Source organism: Protopterus annectens, chromosome 6.part0 (genome assembly GCF_019279795.1).
Source record: "Protopterus annectens isolate FY-2018-M chromosome 6.part0, PAN1.0, whole genome shotgun sequence".
NCBI lineage: Eukaryota > Metazoa > Chordata > Ceratodontiformes > Protopteridae > Protopterus > Protopterus annectens.
This window is the reverse complement of record NC_056737.1, coordinates 396,277,234-396,296,745: the sequence shown is the minus strand read 5'-3', so window position 1 is coordinate 396,296,745 and position 19,512 is coordinate 396,277,234. Positions and strand designations below refer to the sequence as shown.

At 38.7% G+C, this 19,512-nt stretch overlaps 1 protein-coding gene across 1 annotated transcript in view; it reads right to left on the bottom strand.

The window, feature by feature from the left end:
* Positions 1–10,948: 10,948 nt before the first annotated feature.
* The window catches only part of LOC122803846 (extracellular calcium-sensing receptor-like), an 89,448-nt gene continuing 80,884 nt past the window's right edge, over positions 10,949–19,512 (bottom strand). The window contains exon 5 of the mRNA XM_044073529.1: positions 10,949–11,868. Coding sequence (XP_043929464.1) covers positions 10,949–11,868 — 920 coding nt within the window. The remainder of the gene's footprint in view (positions 11,869–19,512) is intronic.

Below are 19,512 nucleotides of genomic sequence, written 5' to 3'. Positions count from 1 at the left end.
GTGGGTTTAACAAAAGTGACTTCTATGGAGACAGACATCTTCAGGACTGCTAAGGTGGGGCAATGGAAAGTGCACTTGGTGGGGAAGGCCTTTTCATTCCTAGATCCTACTGACATTTCTCTAAGTGTATGAGCATGCCCAGTGTGTCCTTCTATAGTACATGTGGGACTCCATTCCTGGGAATGTTGTACTCCAGTCCGGTTTGTTTTGTGCTACGGCCATACCTCTCAACCTGTTGGTGCAGGATATCTGGAGATAGCCTATCAAAATGTGGGGACAATGGGCCATACGATGATTCTGACAATTTCTCTCAGTAATGTATGGGTTGCAAGGGTTACAGGGCTGATTTTAGCAGACATCTGTCATATATGCCATTTGACACTGTCATGTACTGTTTCAGTACCTGGTGACATACTTCCTCAGATCATCACAGTGATTTACCAAAGGAATACAGGATGGATGATGCACACACAAGGTTTATGGGTCAAATGCTATGCATTCTTGCACTTTCCAGCCTGTTGAGGGGTGTGGCTACAAGCAATTGACTGCTGGTGCTGTGGAAATGGTCCAGCACCTTGGTGATATATTACAATGATGGAATCTCTGTGCATTTATGTTCTGGCCTGGTCTGATTTCCAGTCCACAGTTGGGTAATATAAGTCAGACAGGATCAGGGTGACAGGCAGACTCCATATAGAGTTATAGGGGATAGGATATGTGGGAGGTGTGTGTCCTGAGCAGATATGTTTGCTTATAGCTAGCAGTACTTTGCATTGGGCTCTCTTCAATGGTTGACTATGCTTAGAAGGTCTTGTGTGTGTCAGACTGACCAGCCTGGAGGTGTGTGTTTGTCACACACACACACACACACACACACACACACACATATATATATATATATATATATATATATATATATATATATATATATATATATATATATGTATATGTATGGCCCACCTCATTTTGCTTGGATGGCCACATGTTGGGGTCAGGATGTTGCATAGGATAAGTGTTCAGGGAGGGGTGTGTTACTCCCCATGGCTGTGGCTCAGGGTTCTGTGGGTGCAGACATGTCACCATCTTTCAGGGTTAGGCCTGCCTGCAGTGAGTGCATTCCCATGTTTAAACTCCTAGCCCGGCCTGTTGAGTGTACAGAGTATCACAGAATGTCCACATCCACGACTCATATATATTGTTGGTTACCCAAACAATTGTGGTTTTCCGGCAAAGTGTTTTGCAAGTCACTCTGAGTTGAAGTCAGATATTACTGACAGTTGACATTGCAGTTTCAGACTTAGTACTCATCAGACATTCCATGCTACTAAAAATCATTCTATCAACTTTATAACATTATTAGAGCAGCATTTCACAGGTGGCCTTTGCTTTGGACCTTCATCACCCCATTATTCATGGCTTTGTCCCAATTTCTGGCTCCCTGAGGCTGGCAGTTTTGCTCCTAGCAGTTGTCAGCATGGCCTTTCTTTGCATTTTGTAGACTGTGTTATGTTGGTGTTATGGACCTCATGACACTCACTAAAGGGTACTGTGGGTGAGGCATAGGCATTTGCCAGAGGCTTGTAGGCCAGGCATGACAGGTGCAGGCCATCTGTAACAGGGCATTGCATTCTGATGATCATATGTTCCCAGGCTGCTGGCTGGAGACACCCCTAGGATAGCACCAGTAAGTTGACTGTGGGTGGTACTGACAATTGCTTTCTATTACTATTGCACTATCAGTCTGGGTGACAGCTGTATGCTGCTTAAGTCTAGGAACATGTTACTGCATTTCTATGGGACTATGGGGGGGGTAACACAACTGTACACAATACACATCTTCACAGACTGTGCTGATATTTGTTTCACATTTTAGTCCCATGTAGCATAGTGGTGTACCCTATCTTTCAGACTACAGGCATAACAGTATCAAACACAGGTCAGATTGTTCTGGCATAGACATTTGTAGTTTCAGACTTCTTACCTTTCAAAGCCATACTGCCACTGCCAGACCTGCTGTGATATCACTGTGTAAAAGTCTGTGGGTGGGGATTTCATGGATGTCGCCATGTGGGGTCTTTGCCAGGCATTTCTGTATGGTTGTCTACAGCTGATCTGCTGTGTGGGGTTGGTGGTAGGTATGGGACCCCCACTTTGACATCCATGCATGTGATCTATGACCACCCATTTATTTGGCTCACCACATATACTGCAGTGGTATTTGTCGACTAGGGTAGTACTGCATGGTGTGATTAGGGCAGTACTGGGGATATACATCCTGCTGTCCCACAGAATAGTCAGTTGTCTGCTGCTATCCCAGTTAGCCACCCCATTCCCTTACATGCTTGATCAATACCATAGATATGCTATTGGAATAGTCCACCCAATTATTTTAATTTGTGACAGAGACTGGCTTACCTTGTGCCTGCAGCTGTTGTGAAGGTGATGCTTGAGGGCTATGTCGGATGCACACAATGCACTGCCTATACATGGTCAGGTATAGGTAGTGTGATGTTTGGCATCAATTTTACTGTGTGTTTGAGTCAGACAGAGAGAGAGAGAGAGAGAGATCAGTCCCTAGGGCCCTACAGTGTCAATGTATGTGCTATGTGTTGCCTCTTTGCAAAGGCCAGGGCATACTGGGCATGCCTCCATCTGCCTACGGGGGCAGGCTTAGGGTGTTCCTCCTCTGAGTCACTCTGTGCCTGTGGAGGCCTTGACGATGGTGGGGGGCTGTGTAGCCCTTCTCCATTTTGTTTCTGCTGCAGCTGTTTCCACAGGATCATATTGTGTAGCATGGCACATACTATGACCATGTATGCACATGGTCATAGTATGTGCAATGCTATGACCATGTATGCACATGTGGCTGGAGAGTACTGCAAGGCTCCGCCAGATATGTCAAGACATTGGAACCGGGACTTGAGCATCCCAAACACATGCTCTACAATGATCATGGTATGTGCGTGTGCCTCATTATGACATTTTTGAGTGGGTGTGTGTGCATTTCTGATGGGTGTCATCATCCATGGCTCTAGTGCATAGCCAGCATCCCCCACTAAATGGCCATACAGGATGTCCCCCCCCTGGCAAACCACTAATACAGCTGTAAGGAATGCCAGATGTGGGAGTCATGATAGCTTCCAGGGCAGCCAGCACACACATTCATGATAAGCTTCTATATCATAACATTGAAGATGCAAAATGTCGAACGCTTACAAGAGTGAAAATGCCGAAACTCGAATTCGGTATTGTGGGGGCTGTGCCCCCCACACACCCCTGCTAAATATATATTCCAAATCTGAGATCACACTACAGTGAAGAAAGGGCAAATATCCCAATCTTCACTGTACTGAAATCTCAAAAAAGAACCTTCGACATTTCGGCACTTGTGCTGTTGTGCCATTCAACATTTTGATTTTTTGATAACATAATATAGATCCCATGATAATGCCCTGGGCATCGCACATGACCTGGCAGTTGATGGAGTGGAACCCCTCGTGGTTTATGTAGACCCTACCTCATCACCAGGTGTTGCTTTGATGTGGATGTGCATGCAGTCTATGGCACCCAGTACCTCTGGGTAGTCTGCTACATGGTGGAAGAGATACATATTGCGGGTCCTCCCCTCACAGGTGGTGGGGAATTTAATGTGCACCTCGGCATGTGATCGCATGGCATCCAGGAACTGATGGAGTATCCTGGATGCAGATGCCTGTGAGACTCCCATGATATCCCCAGTTGGTCTTTGTAAAATACCTGTAGCTAGTATTCTTAGAGCTACACATACTATGGTATCCACTGGGATGGATTCCCCTCTGTTTGTTCTGAATGTGAGGCGAGGCTGGCACACCTCCACAATTTGTGGCAGTATATCCCTGTCCACCCTGTAGTGCTCTACTATCTCCAGATCATGTAGCCCCTGGTAGGTTGCCCTGGGCCTGAACAATCCTCTCCTCCTCCAAATAAGTCTGGGGTGATTGACAGCATTATCCTCATCACCACCCTCAGCCGCTTGCACATACTGATGTATGAGAGCGACAGCAGCCCCTAACATTCTGTTAGTTTTGTCAGGTAAAATTTCCCTGTATGTGTACACCAGTGGTGTAGAGTCTGTGGGAAAAAAAACAGACTGAAAGGTGTTTGCATAGTTTATAGTGGTGTGCTGAAGATGCTGCCTTTGTGATTGGCTTAGTATGATACATTTCACCGGCCAGTTCTGTCACTTGTATTTGCGTGCCTCTATTCTGCTATTTCCCTTTTTTTCTTGTTCCACTTGCCATTTTCTGTATTTTTTTTAGTTTTGTGGTTTAAATCCACTCTGCGCACACCCGTTTAGGCAAGGTAAACAAGGCTATACAGCCTCAGACACACCCCCTTGCTTACATATATACAGTGCTATCATTTCTTGTGGGTTTTTTTTTGTTTAAGTCCCAGTGCACACCGCACAAACCCGATTAGCGAAGTTAAACACATTTTAGCAGAAATGTCCCTTCCTGGACGCGAATATGCACTTCATTTCATGGTGTAACATATTACAGCCTCAGACATACACCCTTGCTTAGCTGGGCTTAGCTAAGCGCAAACCCGGGCAACAGTGCTCCAATGTGCTCACAGCAAGCATAACATACACCCTTTTCATGTTAGTTGCTCCTCCTACCTACACGATCCAGTTCTAGCACCTACATGGTTAGATGCAGGTTTTGGACTTAGAATATTTTGTGATTTAGTAAATTTCCCCTAATTTGCATATCCCATTGTCTTAGCCCATAGTTACTGCACTGACATGGAGCCTTTCCCCTTGACAACCGCTGTCCCCTGGTATTGTTTTAATTCTGCATGCCATAGACTATAATGGCAAAATGCAGATTTTCTTTAAACTTGGGTTTTCACATTTTTTTTTATTTTTGGCACTATCATGTTTGCGTACTGCTGCACTATGCTTAAACAGCTAAGACTGGCCACAAAGAAAAAGTTATTTTATAAAAAAAATAAACATTTATTCATGCCAATGGCCATATATTTGTTCATTGGCATGTCTACAAATGTGAATACATGCTTTTATTTGTGCTGTCATGCCTCTGTTTTCTTTTTTCCAGAAATGTGTTCATTTAGTAACTGAACACATTTCTGCACTGACACTGTTCCTGCACGGAGACCTGGCAGCTTCCTGAATTGCTAATTCACCTCATTTGCATGGTTTTCACCAGCAAATGAAGTGATTAGCATGCCGCATGGTCTTCTGTGCAGGAACAGTGTAGACAGGCTCATGCATGTCTGATCAGCTGTTTGCTGAATCGCTCAGCGGCTGAACTCTGTACAGGAGCTGCTACATTGTTCCTGCACAGAGTTTTACTTTTCATGTATCCCGGGGTTTACGTTTGTCAGAATGTTCACCAGGTAACTTTACCAAGCAGAAAGGTCACTTTTGGCATAGGTAATGGTATCAATAACATCTTTGAGTAAGGGCCCACATTAAATATCTTTTGAGGCATACAATTTATTGACTTTATATAGTATAGTAAATGGTGAAGTAGCAATCATTTGAATGTGTTACCCTTAGGTTTTAGTGGAACTATGGTGATCTGTAACCATAAGACTGAACAATTAAAATATTGTTTAACATTGTTAAGATATTGTAAAATACAGTAGAATATTAACTAGAGAACAGTGTTAATGCCAGGTTCCTACTAGAATATGGCATAATATTAACAAAATGAGTAAACATATTTTACAATTGCATGCTCGAACAATTCTGACACTTTTGAATATCACAGAATATATTAATCATTTGGAAAAAGATACCATCAGTTTTATACTGGGATGTGGTGAAGTAGTAACATTTTGACCATGCGACTTTTGTAATTATTTGACAACATTATTATGTTCATTGAAAATGTTGAAATACTAATAGGATATGGTGAAGTATTATGGCAAAGTAGAAATAGGTTACCATTTTCTTCACTGTATTGTGATCTTGCAGTTGGTATATTTAATTAGCAGGTGGTATGAAGGGTGCAGGGGGGCAGCAAAGCCAAAGGAGGTGGAGTTTCAATATACATTAAAGACATACACACCGCCAGGATGGTTAAACAGTATGTTGCATAAGAGACACTCCAGGTGCAGTTAACTATTGACAAGACCCCTATTCAAATCCTAGCTAGCTACCAGCCCCCAAATCTAACTCAAGATGCCCAATCTGCCTATTTGGACCTGTTCAAATCTATCAAGATTCAACCCTTTACCCTGATCCTGGCTGACTCTAACTTTTCAAACATAGACTGGAAGAACTGCTCATGCCAGAACACAAATGACCAGAGATTCCTTGATTTTGTCAATGCAAATGCCTTGAAACAGCTAGTTGATACCCCCACAAGGGGTGATAATATCTTAGACTTGGTGTTAACCAACATGAGTAACCACTGCAGCATCCCTGCAGTATCATCCTCCCTGGTACAATCCGACCACAAAGTGGTAACTTTAGAAGTCACCATCTCCCCCAACTCCCTTCTAGCTAGGATCAGACATAAAAACTTCTCCAAAGCTGATTACAGCCTCCTGATGGATGGTATAAACAGCTTCAAAGCCCTCTCCCCCTCTGTATGAACTGGCACCAATATCCAAAACTACCCCAAAGCACTACACAAGCATTTGTATAGATGCATGGAATCAGGAATATCCGACAGGACTACGTCATCCTCCGCAAGGAAGAGTAAACCTGTCTGGTGGACATCTGCAATAAATAAACTCTATAACAAAAGGAAAAAATTGCTGTCCAAGACCAAGAAGGAACAAGTGCCCAGTTGGAAGCAATTTATCCTTAGCCTGAACAAGAAAATAAGAGCAATAGTGAAATCCTCCAAAGCAAACTTCAAAATTGTCCACATCTACTAGAGACAATCATAAGGCCTTCTTCACATATGTCCACAACCTCAAAGGAAGCACCCAGATCTGTTCAGAGCTGGTGGTCAAGGACACCACATATACAAATGCCGTAGATATAGCAAACTTACTGGCAGACAGATTCAGTGAAAACTTTACCCTTCTGTCCCCCCATAAGTAAATCAGGACATCCCCAGTACCTGCCCCCTTCCCCTTATATCTAGGGAACAGGTCATCACTGCTCTCTCAAAGGCAAAAAATACAGCCTCCATGGGACCTGATAACATCCCAGGCTGCATCCTACGTGAACCCAGGCAGGAACTTGCAGCACCATTAGGCACTCTAGTCAACAAAAGCCTGAATACTGGCTTCATCCCAGTTGAGTGGAGGGCAGACACTGTCAACCCTTTACACAAATGTGGAGCATCCACCGATCTGGGAAATTATAGACCCATCAGGCTAACTAGCCTGATCTGCAAGACCATGGAACGGATTATCATGGCCCTCATTAACAAGGACATTGGCAACCTCCAATCACTTGATCTCACACAGTTTGGCTTCATCAAGGGGAGGTCATGTCTGCTAAATTTGGTTGACTTCTTTGAGCCAGTCACCAAAGCCATGGATGAGGGGAAGATGGTGCACACCGCCTACCTTGACCTGGCCAAAGCTTTGACACTATTCCCCACTCTGGCATAATAGATAAACTCTCTCAACTAGACATCAATCCATATGTTACCAGATAGGTAGCAAACTGTCTCACTGATAGAACCCACATAGTCAAAATAGGGGAAGCCACCTCAAGCAGTAGACCCATAACAAGTGACATACTCCAGGGATCGGTCTTGGGGCCACTGTTATTTAGGATATACTTTTCTGAGGTGCAGGCCAAAACCAGTGGGCTATGGCTGATCAAGTTTTCAGATGACTGCAAACTGGGTGCTGTCATCAATTCCCCTAGTGATGTGGACAGCCTCCAAGAGGGTCTCACTCAGACAAATGACTGGTGCTAGAAACATGGCCTCAAGCTGAATTACCAAAAAATGCATCATCATCCCCTTTGGGGAGGGTGACGTCCCCACAAATTATCACATTAATAACAATGTCCTAAGCATTCAATTAGTCGTGAGGGATTTGGGCACCCTGGTTGATAGCAACCTGACTTTTGACCACCATGTTGCTTCTGTGGTATGGAAAGTCTTCTACATGGCCCACCTCATAAGTAAGGGTATCTCATCCACGGACAAGGAGGTCATAACATCCCTGTATTCTTCCTTTATAAAGCCCATTATTGAGTACAACGCACCTTTTGGCATGTACCTCGCAAAGCACATGCAGCAGCTAGGGAGACCACAAAGGTTCCTCACCAGGAGAATCCAGGGCCTCCGACATCTACCATACACAGATAGGCTAAAAGCCCTATCCCTCTACTCAATTTCATACATACTCCTCAGAGGTGATCTCTGTCTGGCATACAAGGCGATCATGGACCCCACCTTGATGGAACTGCTGTATATCCGCAAGTCAAGCTGCACTCGAGTAACCCACACATGTGACCTCAACCTGGTCTGTGACATCAGCAAGACTTATCATCAGGACATATGTGTCCCAGAGACTCCCTCATCTATGAAATAAACTCCCTCTCCACATCAAGCAGAGTACCTCTTTACCCCTTTTTAAGGGCAACCTGGATAACTGGATGGGAATCAGAAAATATACCCCTGGGATTCCACCCATGTCCCTGTTGGACAGGGGCATTGGGTGCTGATTTGTCTAAACATGGGCTAAACTCTTGGCTAGGCTTATAAGGTCCTCAAGGCCAATAGCCTAGTAACCTCCTATGATCCCATGATCCTATGATAAGGTGGTTACTGTACATATGTGTATAGGCTGTCATGGATACATCATGAGGCAGGTTGGAGACCCAAAACCCATTAAAATTCACTGGTAGGATTAAATCTTTGGAGGGAGTTTAAGGGAAGACACTCATTAAAATATAGTACTAAACTAATATGTTATGTTTTCATAACTGTTGTGCTTTACTGACACTTTTTACTTTATGCAGTTTAATAGGTAGGGGCAGGAATTCTGTATATTAAACCATATGCAATTAAGTGAACTTTCTGTAAGACATGACAGTCACTAAAGCATAAACTATTAACTTAATACTTTTTTTCATGACTGTCATGCCATACTGAAACTTCTGTTAACTGAATGCAGTTTAACAGATGGGGTGGATATTTATTGACAGGAAGTTGACTAGTAAGTGCAGTTACTTCCTACTCTTATCCCAGAAACCTCATTAATGTTTAGTAAAGACAAAAGTATAACCATGAGAGCAGATTTCATTTACAGTAATGGATCAGCTAACCGAGTGGTAAGTGACTGTGAACTATGACAGGCAGAAGCATGTAAGAGTATGACTGTTTCTCTGCAGATCTACAGAAAACACTGTGCTCCAAAACATTAAACTCTGTAATTCAGTAAATGGAACAGTCCCTACTACTTGCCTGAAGCAATGAATACAACAGGATTCCAGTGGTGGAAACTGTAAGTTTGAGAGCTGAAAAGTCGATTTTTCCCATACTGTGCAAGATATTTGCATTTGGGGTCCAGCAGATCATTAAAATTGACATTAACCCTCCAGGCAGTAATTGTGTGTTTGACCAGTTTTGCATACAATTAAGGATACAACACAAAGAAATAACTCACACCTGACTACAATCATATTGATTGGCTTAGAAGTTCATGTTTAATAATGTAAAACTATGAAAGCAGTATCTATTAAACTGCTTCCATAGAAACAAAGTTTTTGTAATGGTGAAAGGTTACAAGAGAACAGCACACCTGACTATTTCTCACCTGCAAGTCTGATATTCAGCTTCACTTGCAAATAGAGCCAAAATTAAATAAACATCAAATAAAGTTATCATGGAAGAGGACTGTCTACATAAGGACATAACGTAAAAATCCTATGGGTAAAATAAGACTGAGTGCATGATTTTAAGAGGGGTCAAAAAAGTATAAAGAGCTAACAAATTTTGACATTAATTACCAGACTGTAATACAAACCTAAAAGCAAAATGGAATTACTATAAAAACAGAGTAACAGAAAGCCTATACAAAAACCTACAGTTCTTAAGGACTGTACTTGCTGTGATATTAAAGTAGTGTTTTGTGTGTGTGTGATGTAATGTTAGAAATGCATAATATTAATTATTGCTTTGTAGGTTTATAAAATGTCTGATTTGCCATTATAGGGGTTGAATATATTTCTCATCTAAAAGGGGGTACTACTATATAACACTATATGTACAGAAAATGTACCACATATAAATCTACAGTTTTTCTGATAAAAAGTACATACAAAGTAATGAATGGCAGGTGACTGGAGATCTGGTAAGCTAGAGAGCAGACTGGCCCTCTAGAAGGTTGCATGATGCATCCAGCCTGCAAGCACTCGTAAGAAATGTTAAAAATTAGGCCAACTTGCCATAGACCTTGAAAATATTTATAACTGGAGCTGTAAGCAAATTATCTGATAAACTGCAAATTGCAGCCAGGTCATTTTATGAGTAGAGAGGTTAATATGTATAATTCTTGAATTCTAACTGTACTTGATGGGCTGAGTGTATAGTGTTGAAAGAATGTAAGAGCATTAGAAAAGTAAGTTACCTGCAACATAATTTTGACAAATCTTTAAGTGAGAGAATGGACAGCATGATTCTCCTTCTAATTCATGAATTTGTTTATTTTGCAGTGCACAATACAGTCTTTATTCCCAGAAGAGGCTATCTTCCTGTGGGTTATTTGGTAACAATATCCTATCTAGAACACATATTTTGGCCACACTCTTCATTACATTTATGTGTGACTCTCAGCACTGTTTTTAAAATTCATAAGAATTGTAATACATTTAGAAGATCTTAAATGTAACAGAACTAGTTTGCTTATGTTTAATCCCTATAGTAAGTGCTTATGCTTAATCTCTATAGTAAAGCTCATATTAAAAAAAAACTTATAGTTGGTTCTCCTTTTCAAGAGCAGGAATTGTTAAAAATTATGTAATTCAAACTTTTCCTTTCTTAAATGCACCCTTGCCCATTAGGTAGTCCCTGGTGTTCATTTCTGGTCTAAGGAGAATAATGTAGCACTTAGGAATAAATACACATAGCAGCAGTCCAGACCCTGAGCATACAATAGCAAATATTTCCACAGCTACCATAAACTTCCCTTGTGTGCTCAGATATGCTGGGATAAATGACATCCACATGCTAACAAATACCAGCATACTGAATGTGATAAATTTAGCCTCATTAAAGCTGTCTGGGAGCTTCCTTGACAGAAACGCAACTACAAGACTTACAGTGGATAAAAGGCCCATATAAGATAGCATACACCAAAATGCCACAGGTGAACTTTCATTACATTCTATAATGATCCTACCTGTTACAGAGGTTGTATTTTCATCCTGAAATGGAGGAGAGATAATTAACCAAGAAACACATATTATAACCTGAACAGATGTAGAGAACATAACTAACATTTTTGGTACTCTGGGCCCTTTGTATTTTTGTAGGTTACTATTTGGCTTGCTAGCACGGAAGGCAATGACAACCACAACAGTTTTGGCTAAAATACAAGAGAGAGACAATGTAAAAATGATTCCAAAAACACCTTGGCGGAGCATGCATGTCACATGTGTGGGACGGCCTATGAAAATTAATGGACAGAGGAAACACAACATGAGACTGAATATAAGCAAGTAACTAATCTCCTGGTTGTTGGCCTTCACAACAGGTGTGTGATGACACTTTATAAAGATTGTTAGGATAGCAGCAGAAACCATTTCTAGGAGTATAGAAACTGTTGTCAGGGTTACACCAAGTGGTTCTTCATATGAAAGGAATTCAGTTGCTTTCTTAATGCACTTGTCCTGTCTGACATTAGGCCATGCATCTTTAGGGCACTTCATACACAAAACAGAATCTGGAGAAAATGGAAGACTAATTTTAAATTTATGCCAAATATTTTTGTACACACTAGCTTCAAATGTCAATTGGTATCTACAGGAATTACTGATAATTATATTCTATACAAGGACTTAATTGTGAAAAAATAAGACGGGCACCAACATCTGTACATCATAAACAACTATTTATTAAAACTTCTGGTGTCACAGCTGTTGCCTTCCAGGGAATCAAATGGATAGAAAACATATGTATAAAAAGTAAAACACTAAAATGGACATCTAGTAGGGAAAATACTTTCAATGTAATGAATTATTTAACCATTAGAGCTTTACCACAGTAATTTTAAGTATAAATTTGTATGCTTTATACTGTAGTCTATTACTTTTCTCTGAACACCTCCTTTTGTCATAATAAACTTGTTCTACCGCTGTGTCTTATAATTTATATTCTTCTGCATGGAACATACTAAAATGAAATGCTGCAGGATTTTTGAGTCAGCATTTTCTAATGTCCCAGATAATGTTTTAAAATTTATATATAACTTAGACTACGGAGGCATTTCAGGGCATAAACACCAGATTCACTATTGAATGTATATCTGTCCATACTAGTGTATTTGTTACCAGTGATTCTATCAGATTGTCCAGCTATCAAAAGCAAAACTGATAATAAATCACAGGATTACTTCCCCCTGTAGTCACGTTCTAATTATCAGAAAGTGACTTGACAATGTCTGAACTGACTATGGACTACACAATTACTGATAGTATTTTCCTACTATAAAAAGTAGTAGGAAATGGTTCCAATATGTCACAAAATATGACATCATCCCACAATAGCATACTATATTTCTTAATCACAAAAGCAGAAAAACATAATGCCATATAATCATATACTGTATTTATTGACAAAAATAAGCGTTTTTATCTATTTTCTTAGACAGATATACATTATTCATAGATGTAAACTAACTAGAGAATGTAATAATAATGTCATGTCCGTAACAAGAACCTTTTTTATATGCTGCTAAAATGTCTCCGCAATCATTATTTTTCTTAAAACAGTACATTTCAATATCACTTCTTTTTCTGCATGTTCCTTTATCTCTTTCACATTCTTCAGAAGGGGGAAATAAAATATGGTATGAAGGATGGCAAATAGATCCATAGATAAACGTGTTTGCAGATGTAGGTTTACTGTGTAATTTAGTGATTATCTTTGCAGTATTGTTGCTACTAGGTAAGATGTTAAAAAAATGAATTTCTTTCTTATTCATGTAGTATAGAATGTTGTAATCAAAGCAGTCACTATTTAAATCCTTAACAAAGTTAAGCAATACCTCCAACAAATAAATATTAAAATGTCTATATATTAAAAAAAAAATCTATGCTATACCAAGAAATTCATCTGGTAACTATATTATAATTCCACTAACTCCATAAAATGGTTTGAAAAAGATGGTGCAAAAAATTATAAAATGATTTATTGTATCACGTCTTTTGTTGATGCACCCAATCAACAACAATGGGATTAAGACAAAAAGATGTCAGCTCTGTGAAGAAATTTGTTATAAATCCCCGTCCACCAAAAAAAAAGGCTTTAGTGACATTTTCACATCTAATATTGGTGCAAGGACTAGTGACCTCCTCAGTCACCTAGAACATTTAATTATGCCCACATATCCCTTCAAGTCTGTACACCACATTAGTAAAATTTGCAAAAAACTCAGCTTTTTAACATACTTCAAAAGATGGCTGTAATATTACCAATATTTTCTAAATAGTTATGACACCCTGCTACAGCTGGGCAAACAGGTGAAAATTCTAAAGTTTTATGGATCTTTGTAATCATGGCAGTGAGAGTGAAATGCAGATTTTAAACTTGTACCAAGACTTTAGGCTATTCTTTAAAGTTCAACAATAGCTGTTTTTGCAAGAATAATTTTAAATACCTAAGATCAAGCAAGGCTTTCATAAAATGAATAAGCATACAAAAAATATTATTCTATTTTCATGATTCTTGGGGTGACTTTTATTAATAAAAATATATTACTTTAAATATTAAAATTTAAAGAATTGTATTACAATAATTTGAATACTGAGTTGTCAAATATAAATGCTGAATACGCCAACACAAAGATTACTAATCCTGAGCTCAAACCTGTGATTATACTAAAACCTAATAAATCATTTGGGGATACGGTATAAACACAGAAGTATATAAATATGCCCTCATAGAAGCTGTTAATTTGTTAATAGATACATTCAATTTAATTTTAACAAAAATACTGTCTCATAGAAATTTAACCAGAGATTCATGAAAGGGCCTACTGAGCTGTCACTGTAGTTAACTGCTGTGGCCAGAGTGTATAGCCGTAGTTATCACCACTCAGTCAGTCTTCCACACACACAAGTACATATTGAAACACACACACACACACACACACACACACACACACACACACACACACACACACACACACACACACACACACACACACACACACACACAAAATAGTCCTTGTACCTGTCCCTGAGTTGTCCCCCCAGTCCCCATACTAGTGTAAGTGCCATTAAGATACAAATATTTACAGTACTGCCTGGTGGCTAGTGCTCCCCCCTCCCCTATCCCCATACTAGTGTAAATGCCATTATGGCACAAGTGTAGTGTCCCTGGTGATTAGTGCTCTCCCTGATCCCCATACTATTGTAAGTGCCGTTATGGCACAAGTGTAGCATCCTTGGTGGCTAGTGTTTCCCTCACCCCATGATTCCCATGCTACTGCTGATGCCATTATGGCATAATTGTAGTTTCCCCTGGTATATAGCAGATCCCCCTTTCCCCATACTACATTAATTTCCAGAAGACAAACACAGACTTTTGGCTGTGTTCAGTACAACAACAGGTGAGGCCATCCATGCTGATCTACACCAGCTGACAGATATCCTGAATTACTCAGAATGTAGATGATTTCCTGGAGCCAGTTCTATGGATGAGAGCACATCTAATTAGCAAAGATCATTAACTGATATTTATTCCAACATCTGAAGACTGGTTAATATAAAATATATTACTACATTAGTGATAAGACCAAATCTTAATCTACATAATTTAATATTTTGGCCATATGAGAAATAGTATTGGGTAAATATTAAATAAATACCATGCATATCAATAATAATAAGTAACACCATTATTTTAACACCTTTATTGAATTAAAACTTAAGACATAGGCAAACATGCATTTATATAAATGAAAACAAACCATGTTAAGATGTTCATAGTTGTAAACATTATACATCACATATATTCTTTTATACAGTTATCGTCAATCCAACGCTGCATACATTGATCAATTCCTGCATTCTCTTAAACCTCACTCCTCCTCCAAAGCATTATTCTGCATGTATTGTTCCCACAATTTCCACTTTTTCTATTTAATGTGCTCCTACACTTTTCCAAAGATTCCACTTCTAGTTATTTTATCTCTGTTATACTATTTACTACTTCAAATACATTTGGTTTAGATTTTGATTTCCATTTTCTAGTAATTGATTTTTTGACAGCCATCAGAATTAAACTTAAACTTAGCAAAGCTTTACTATGTTTAGGCAATTCAGATTCTGTATCCCATCACAATAAATAAATAAATAAATAAATTAATTAATTAATTAATTAATAATTTCCTTAGTTACACCTATTTGTTCATCCAGTATTTCTGACTCAGTACTTTGTAGGGAATTTTTTAAAGTCTGTTAACTCATTACACTCCCAAAACATATGTTCCCAGTTACCACTTTCTTCCCCAACACACCTCCAACATTTGCCATCTACTGAGCAAAAATTCTTTGGAGTTTGCTTAGAGTATAAAAATACCTATGCAAACACTTCCAAGCAAAAACCATACATCTTCTAGACTGTGTTGCATATTTGGGAGCCATACATATGTCCTTATTGTTGGCCTGTGAATTTCTCATGCAATCTCTCCTCCCAATCTTTTCTAACCTCCTCTGATTGATTCCTATAGTTATTGCACAATATTTTATACACCCTATTAATTACCCCTTTTTTATCAGCAGCTTGTGTTCTAGATTCAAATAAAAGCTTTACCAGAGTAGATCTTTCACTTAGGATTCTCCTATCCCTTTCCCTTTGCCTATATTCTGATATCAATCCCTGAAAAAGAAGTCAGTTTCTAGCATGCAGTCTAAATGTCTTCTTGACCTCTTTACATTCTATAATCTTTCCCTGTCTAGTTACTTGCTTCCAATATCTTGGTTTCTCTGCCAGATTTCTCCAGTAAATTCCAACCCCATTTCTGTACCTCTAATTGCAGTCATCCCTCTCAGCAGAATCCCCTTTCTCCATTCTTGTGTTTCCCAGTTTTAATAATACTTTCTGCTACTTTATGAATATAATATTTTTTATTTCTCCAAATCTTTTGGGTTTCTAATACTATGATGGGAATGGACCCCATACCTAAGTCAAATTATTATTAAAGTTCATGAAGTTAATATTGTTTCAAGTCTTTGATATCAGCCAAAAGTGCTATTCGCAGCACCCACAATGTGCCCAGTAATGACTCCTCCTGCAATTCATACAGGGTCACATGGATTGGTAACATATCTAAATATGATTGTAGATTCCTTTTTATAAGACCCGTTGCTCCTACTAGTATTGGAACTGTCTGGGTATCTTTCTTCCACATGGCTCTTTTTTCTGCCTGCAGAGCCTGATATTTTATGACTTTGTGTCTCTCTGTACACAAAACACTGCAGTCAATGGGTGTGGCGATTTCAATGACCAATGCTACTTTTGTCTTCTTTTCTTGGACCACTATGTTCGGTTTTCTAACATCTATCTTTTGAACTGTTCGTAATGGGCGATCCTATGTGATATAAACATCATCATTTTCTATTATGCTTTGTGGCTCATGTTTCCAGCGTTTTTCAGCCACTTCAATACCATAATGTTTGCACAATCCCCAGTGCAACAGTCTTGCCACATTATTATGCCGTTCAGTATACAGTCCTTCTGCCATTAGTATGTCACAACCAGCAACAAGGTGTGCGACTGTTTCCAATTCAGTTTTACAAAACCTACATTTGTCTATTTCTCCCACATGTTCAATGGACTTTGTAAACCAGCATGTATGCAGCCCACTATCTCGGGGCTGCCAATATTAACCTTTCATCTCTTGGTTTGAATTTGCCTCTCCTTAACCATAACCATATTCTGTATGGCTGTTGTTATTCTCCTTAATGATCTGCATCGAAAATCCCACTCTCTCCTTATTTGTTGAACCCCCCCTCTTCATCAACCTTCCTTTCTCCTTTGAGTTATATCTTTCTGCTTGTGTTTTGTATATGAGCCTAAACTGTGTAGCTCCAAAATATGCCTTCAGATCAGGTAATCCTAAAGTACCTAATTATATTGGAAAGATCACATTATCTCCCAGATAAAATCCTTCAAATCTTTATTAATTACTGTTTACAACGTCTCCTCTGATTGATAACAATACTCCTGACCTGTGTATCAAACTAAAGGGACCAAATCATTTTTCACTGCTTGTATCTTGTTATTCATATCCATAAGCAAGAGCTTCTAGTGTCTCAGTTTTTGCATTATCTTTTGTTTGGTCTCTTTCCACATATCCTTAACTGCCATAACAGAATCCCTTTTAACCCATATTCCTAAATACTTCATTTTATCATGTCCCATAGATATAGGTATTGCTGAACCAGTTCATGTGTGGCTACATAGTTAACGGCTATAGCTTTTATTTTGTCTTTCATTATTTTCATATCCTGAAAAGACTTGAAACTGTCTCAGAATGTTCTACAACACTGACATGTACTTTCCTGGTTTTATCAGGTATAAAATAATATCATTTACAAATAAATCCAAATTGTCTTGATTACCACACCAATTATATCCTTGAATTTCTGCTTCCCTGATTTTCTTTGCCAGTGGCTCTAAAAATAATGCAAATAACAAAGAGGAAGTAGGATAACCCTTCACAAAAACATAAATGGACCAACTCTTCATGCCACATGAAAAAAGGCAAGGAAATCCACTATCAGGACATGTAGTTCTTAATTACAACCGTTCTGGTACCTCAGCATTTTGCCTTCTGCCACAACATTTACAACTTCCCAGTATGTCCCTTTATATATCATTTTTAAACCAACAATAAATCAATTAAGCTTTCTTAATTATGTTAATTATATCATTAAATAAATTCGCCATACACCCAGTTCTCTTAAAAAGTTACAAACACTCTGAAAGGAAATATTATTTAACCTATAAGCAATACCCCCGTTGGCTACAAAATCATTCATAATAATATTTAAATACGGCTGTAATACCCTTATTATGCAAGTAAATATCTGTGAATGCATAAATAAGGAATAAATCTGTACAAAATTATGTGCTTCCATATGAAATATTTCCACATTTAAATACATTCAATATTAGTGAATCAAAATGTAATGCACACACTAAATATAAAGTCTAACACATTATTATACATACTTTTAAACTTGACTTTTAACTTGATTTTCTAAACTTGATTTTTTTAACCTTTAATAACAATAATTCAAATGCATTACTGAGCTATATCAGATATTAAGATTATTTTCCAAATTCATTCCTTGGGGATATAATGTATGATAATAATCATTTGACTTTCCAGTTTGTTCAACTGATGTTTAAAATTACCACCTGATGGGGCGGTATGTGTGGTATGAAGAAGTAGGATAACCCTGCCTGACTCCTCTGTTCAGACACAACTTATCAGAGAAGAACCTTCTCAATTTAATTTTTGCCTCTGATCCGTCATATAGCCTCCTAATTAACCACATTATTGTATCATGGAATGAAAATGCTCCCATTACCCTACTCATAAAATCCCAGCTTACCTTGTCAGATGCTTTTACTGCATCAAGCCCACCAACAACAGTGGTATTTTTCGTATATTCTGCTTCTTCCTGGATCATCATTGTTCTATTAATTGTTGCCAAATGTTTGCCTCCCCTCCACAAAGCCACATTGATCCATATCTATCAGTTTTGGCAACCTCTTTTCCATTCTTTTAACTAAAATTGTAATGGGCCTATATGAAGCTGGGTCTGATGAGTCTTTACCATCTTTAGGCATTATAGCCACCACATCTTTCTTCCAGGATGTTGGTGCTTCTCCTCTTTTTAAAATACTCTTAAACAAAACCTTCCAGATATTTATCACTTTCTTCCCTCCTAGCTTCTAAACTTCCACATGAATACAATCTATTCCCGGAGACTTTCCTGCAGATCAATTATACACCATTGTTTTTATCTCATCTTTTCCTATCTTGTGTTAACTGTTAAGCCTTATCTACCTCTAGCCTTGGTATACCTAAGACTTACATAAATATTTATATTTGTGCTTTTTCCTGATTTCCACATTCTTCTGCTTTATACAGATTTTCATAAAATGTCCAAAATATCTGTAATATCTCTACAGGATATCTACTTATTTTTCCTGTTATAGGCTTCCCAAGTCTGTACTTACTGGCCAGTAACTGAATTTTGCTAAAGTTTGCAGAATTTATTTCTACAATTCTTTTTATCGTGCTGGTAGATCTGAAATTGAGATGTTGGTTGTTGTGCAGCTATCTTGG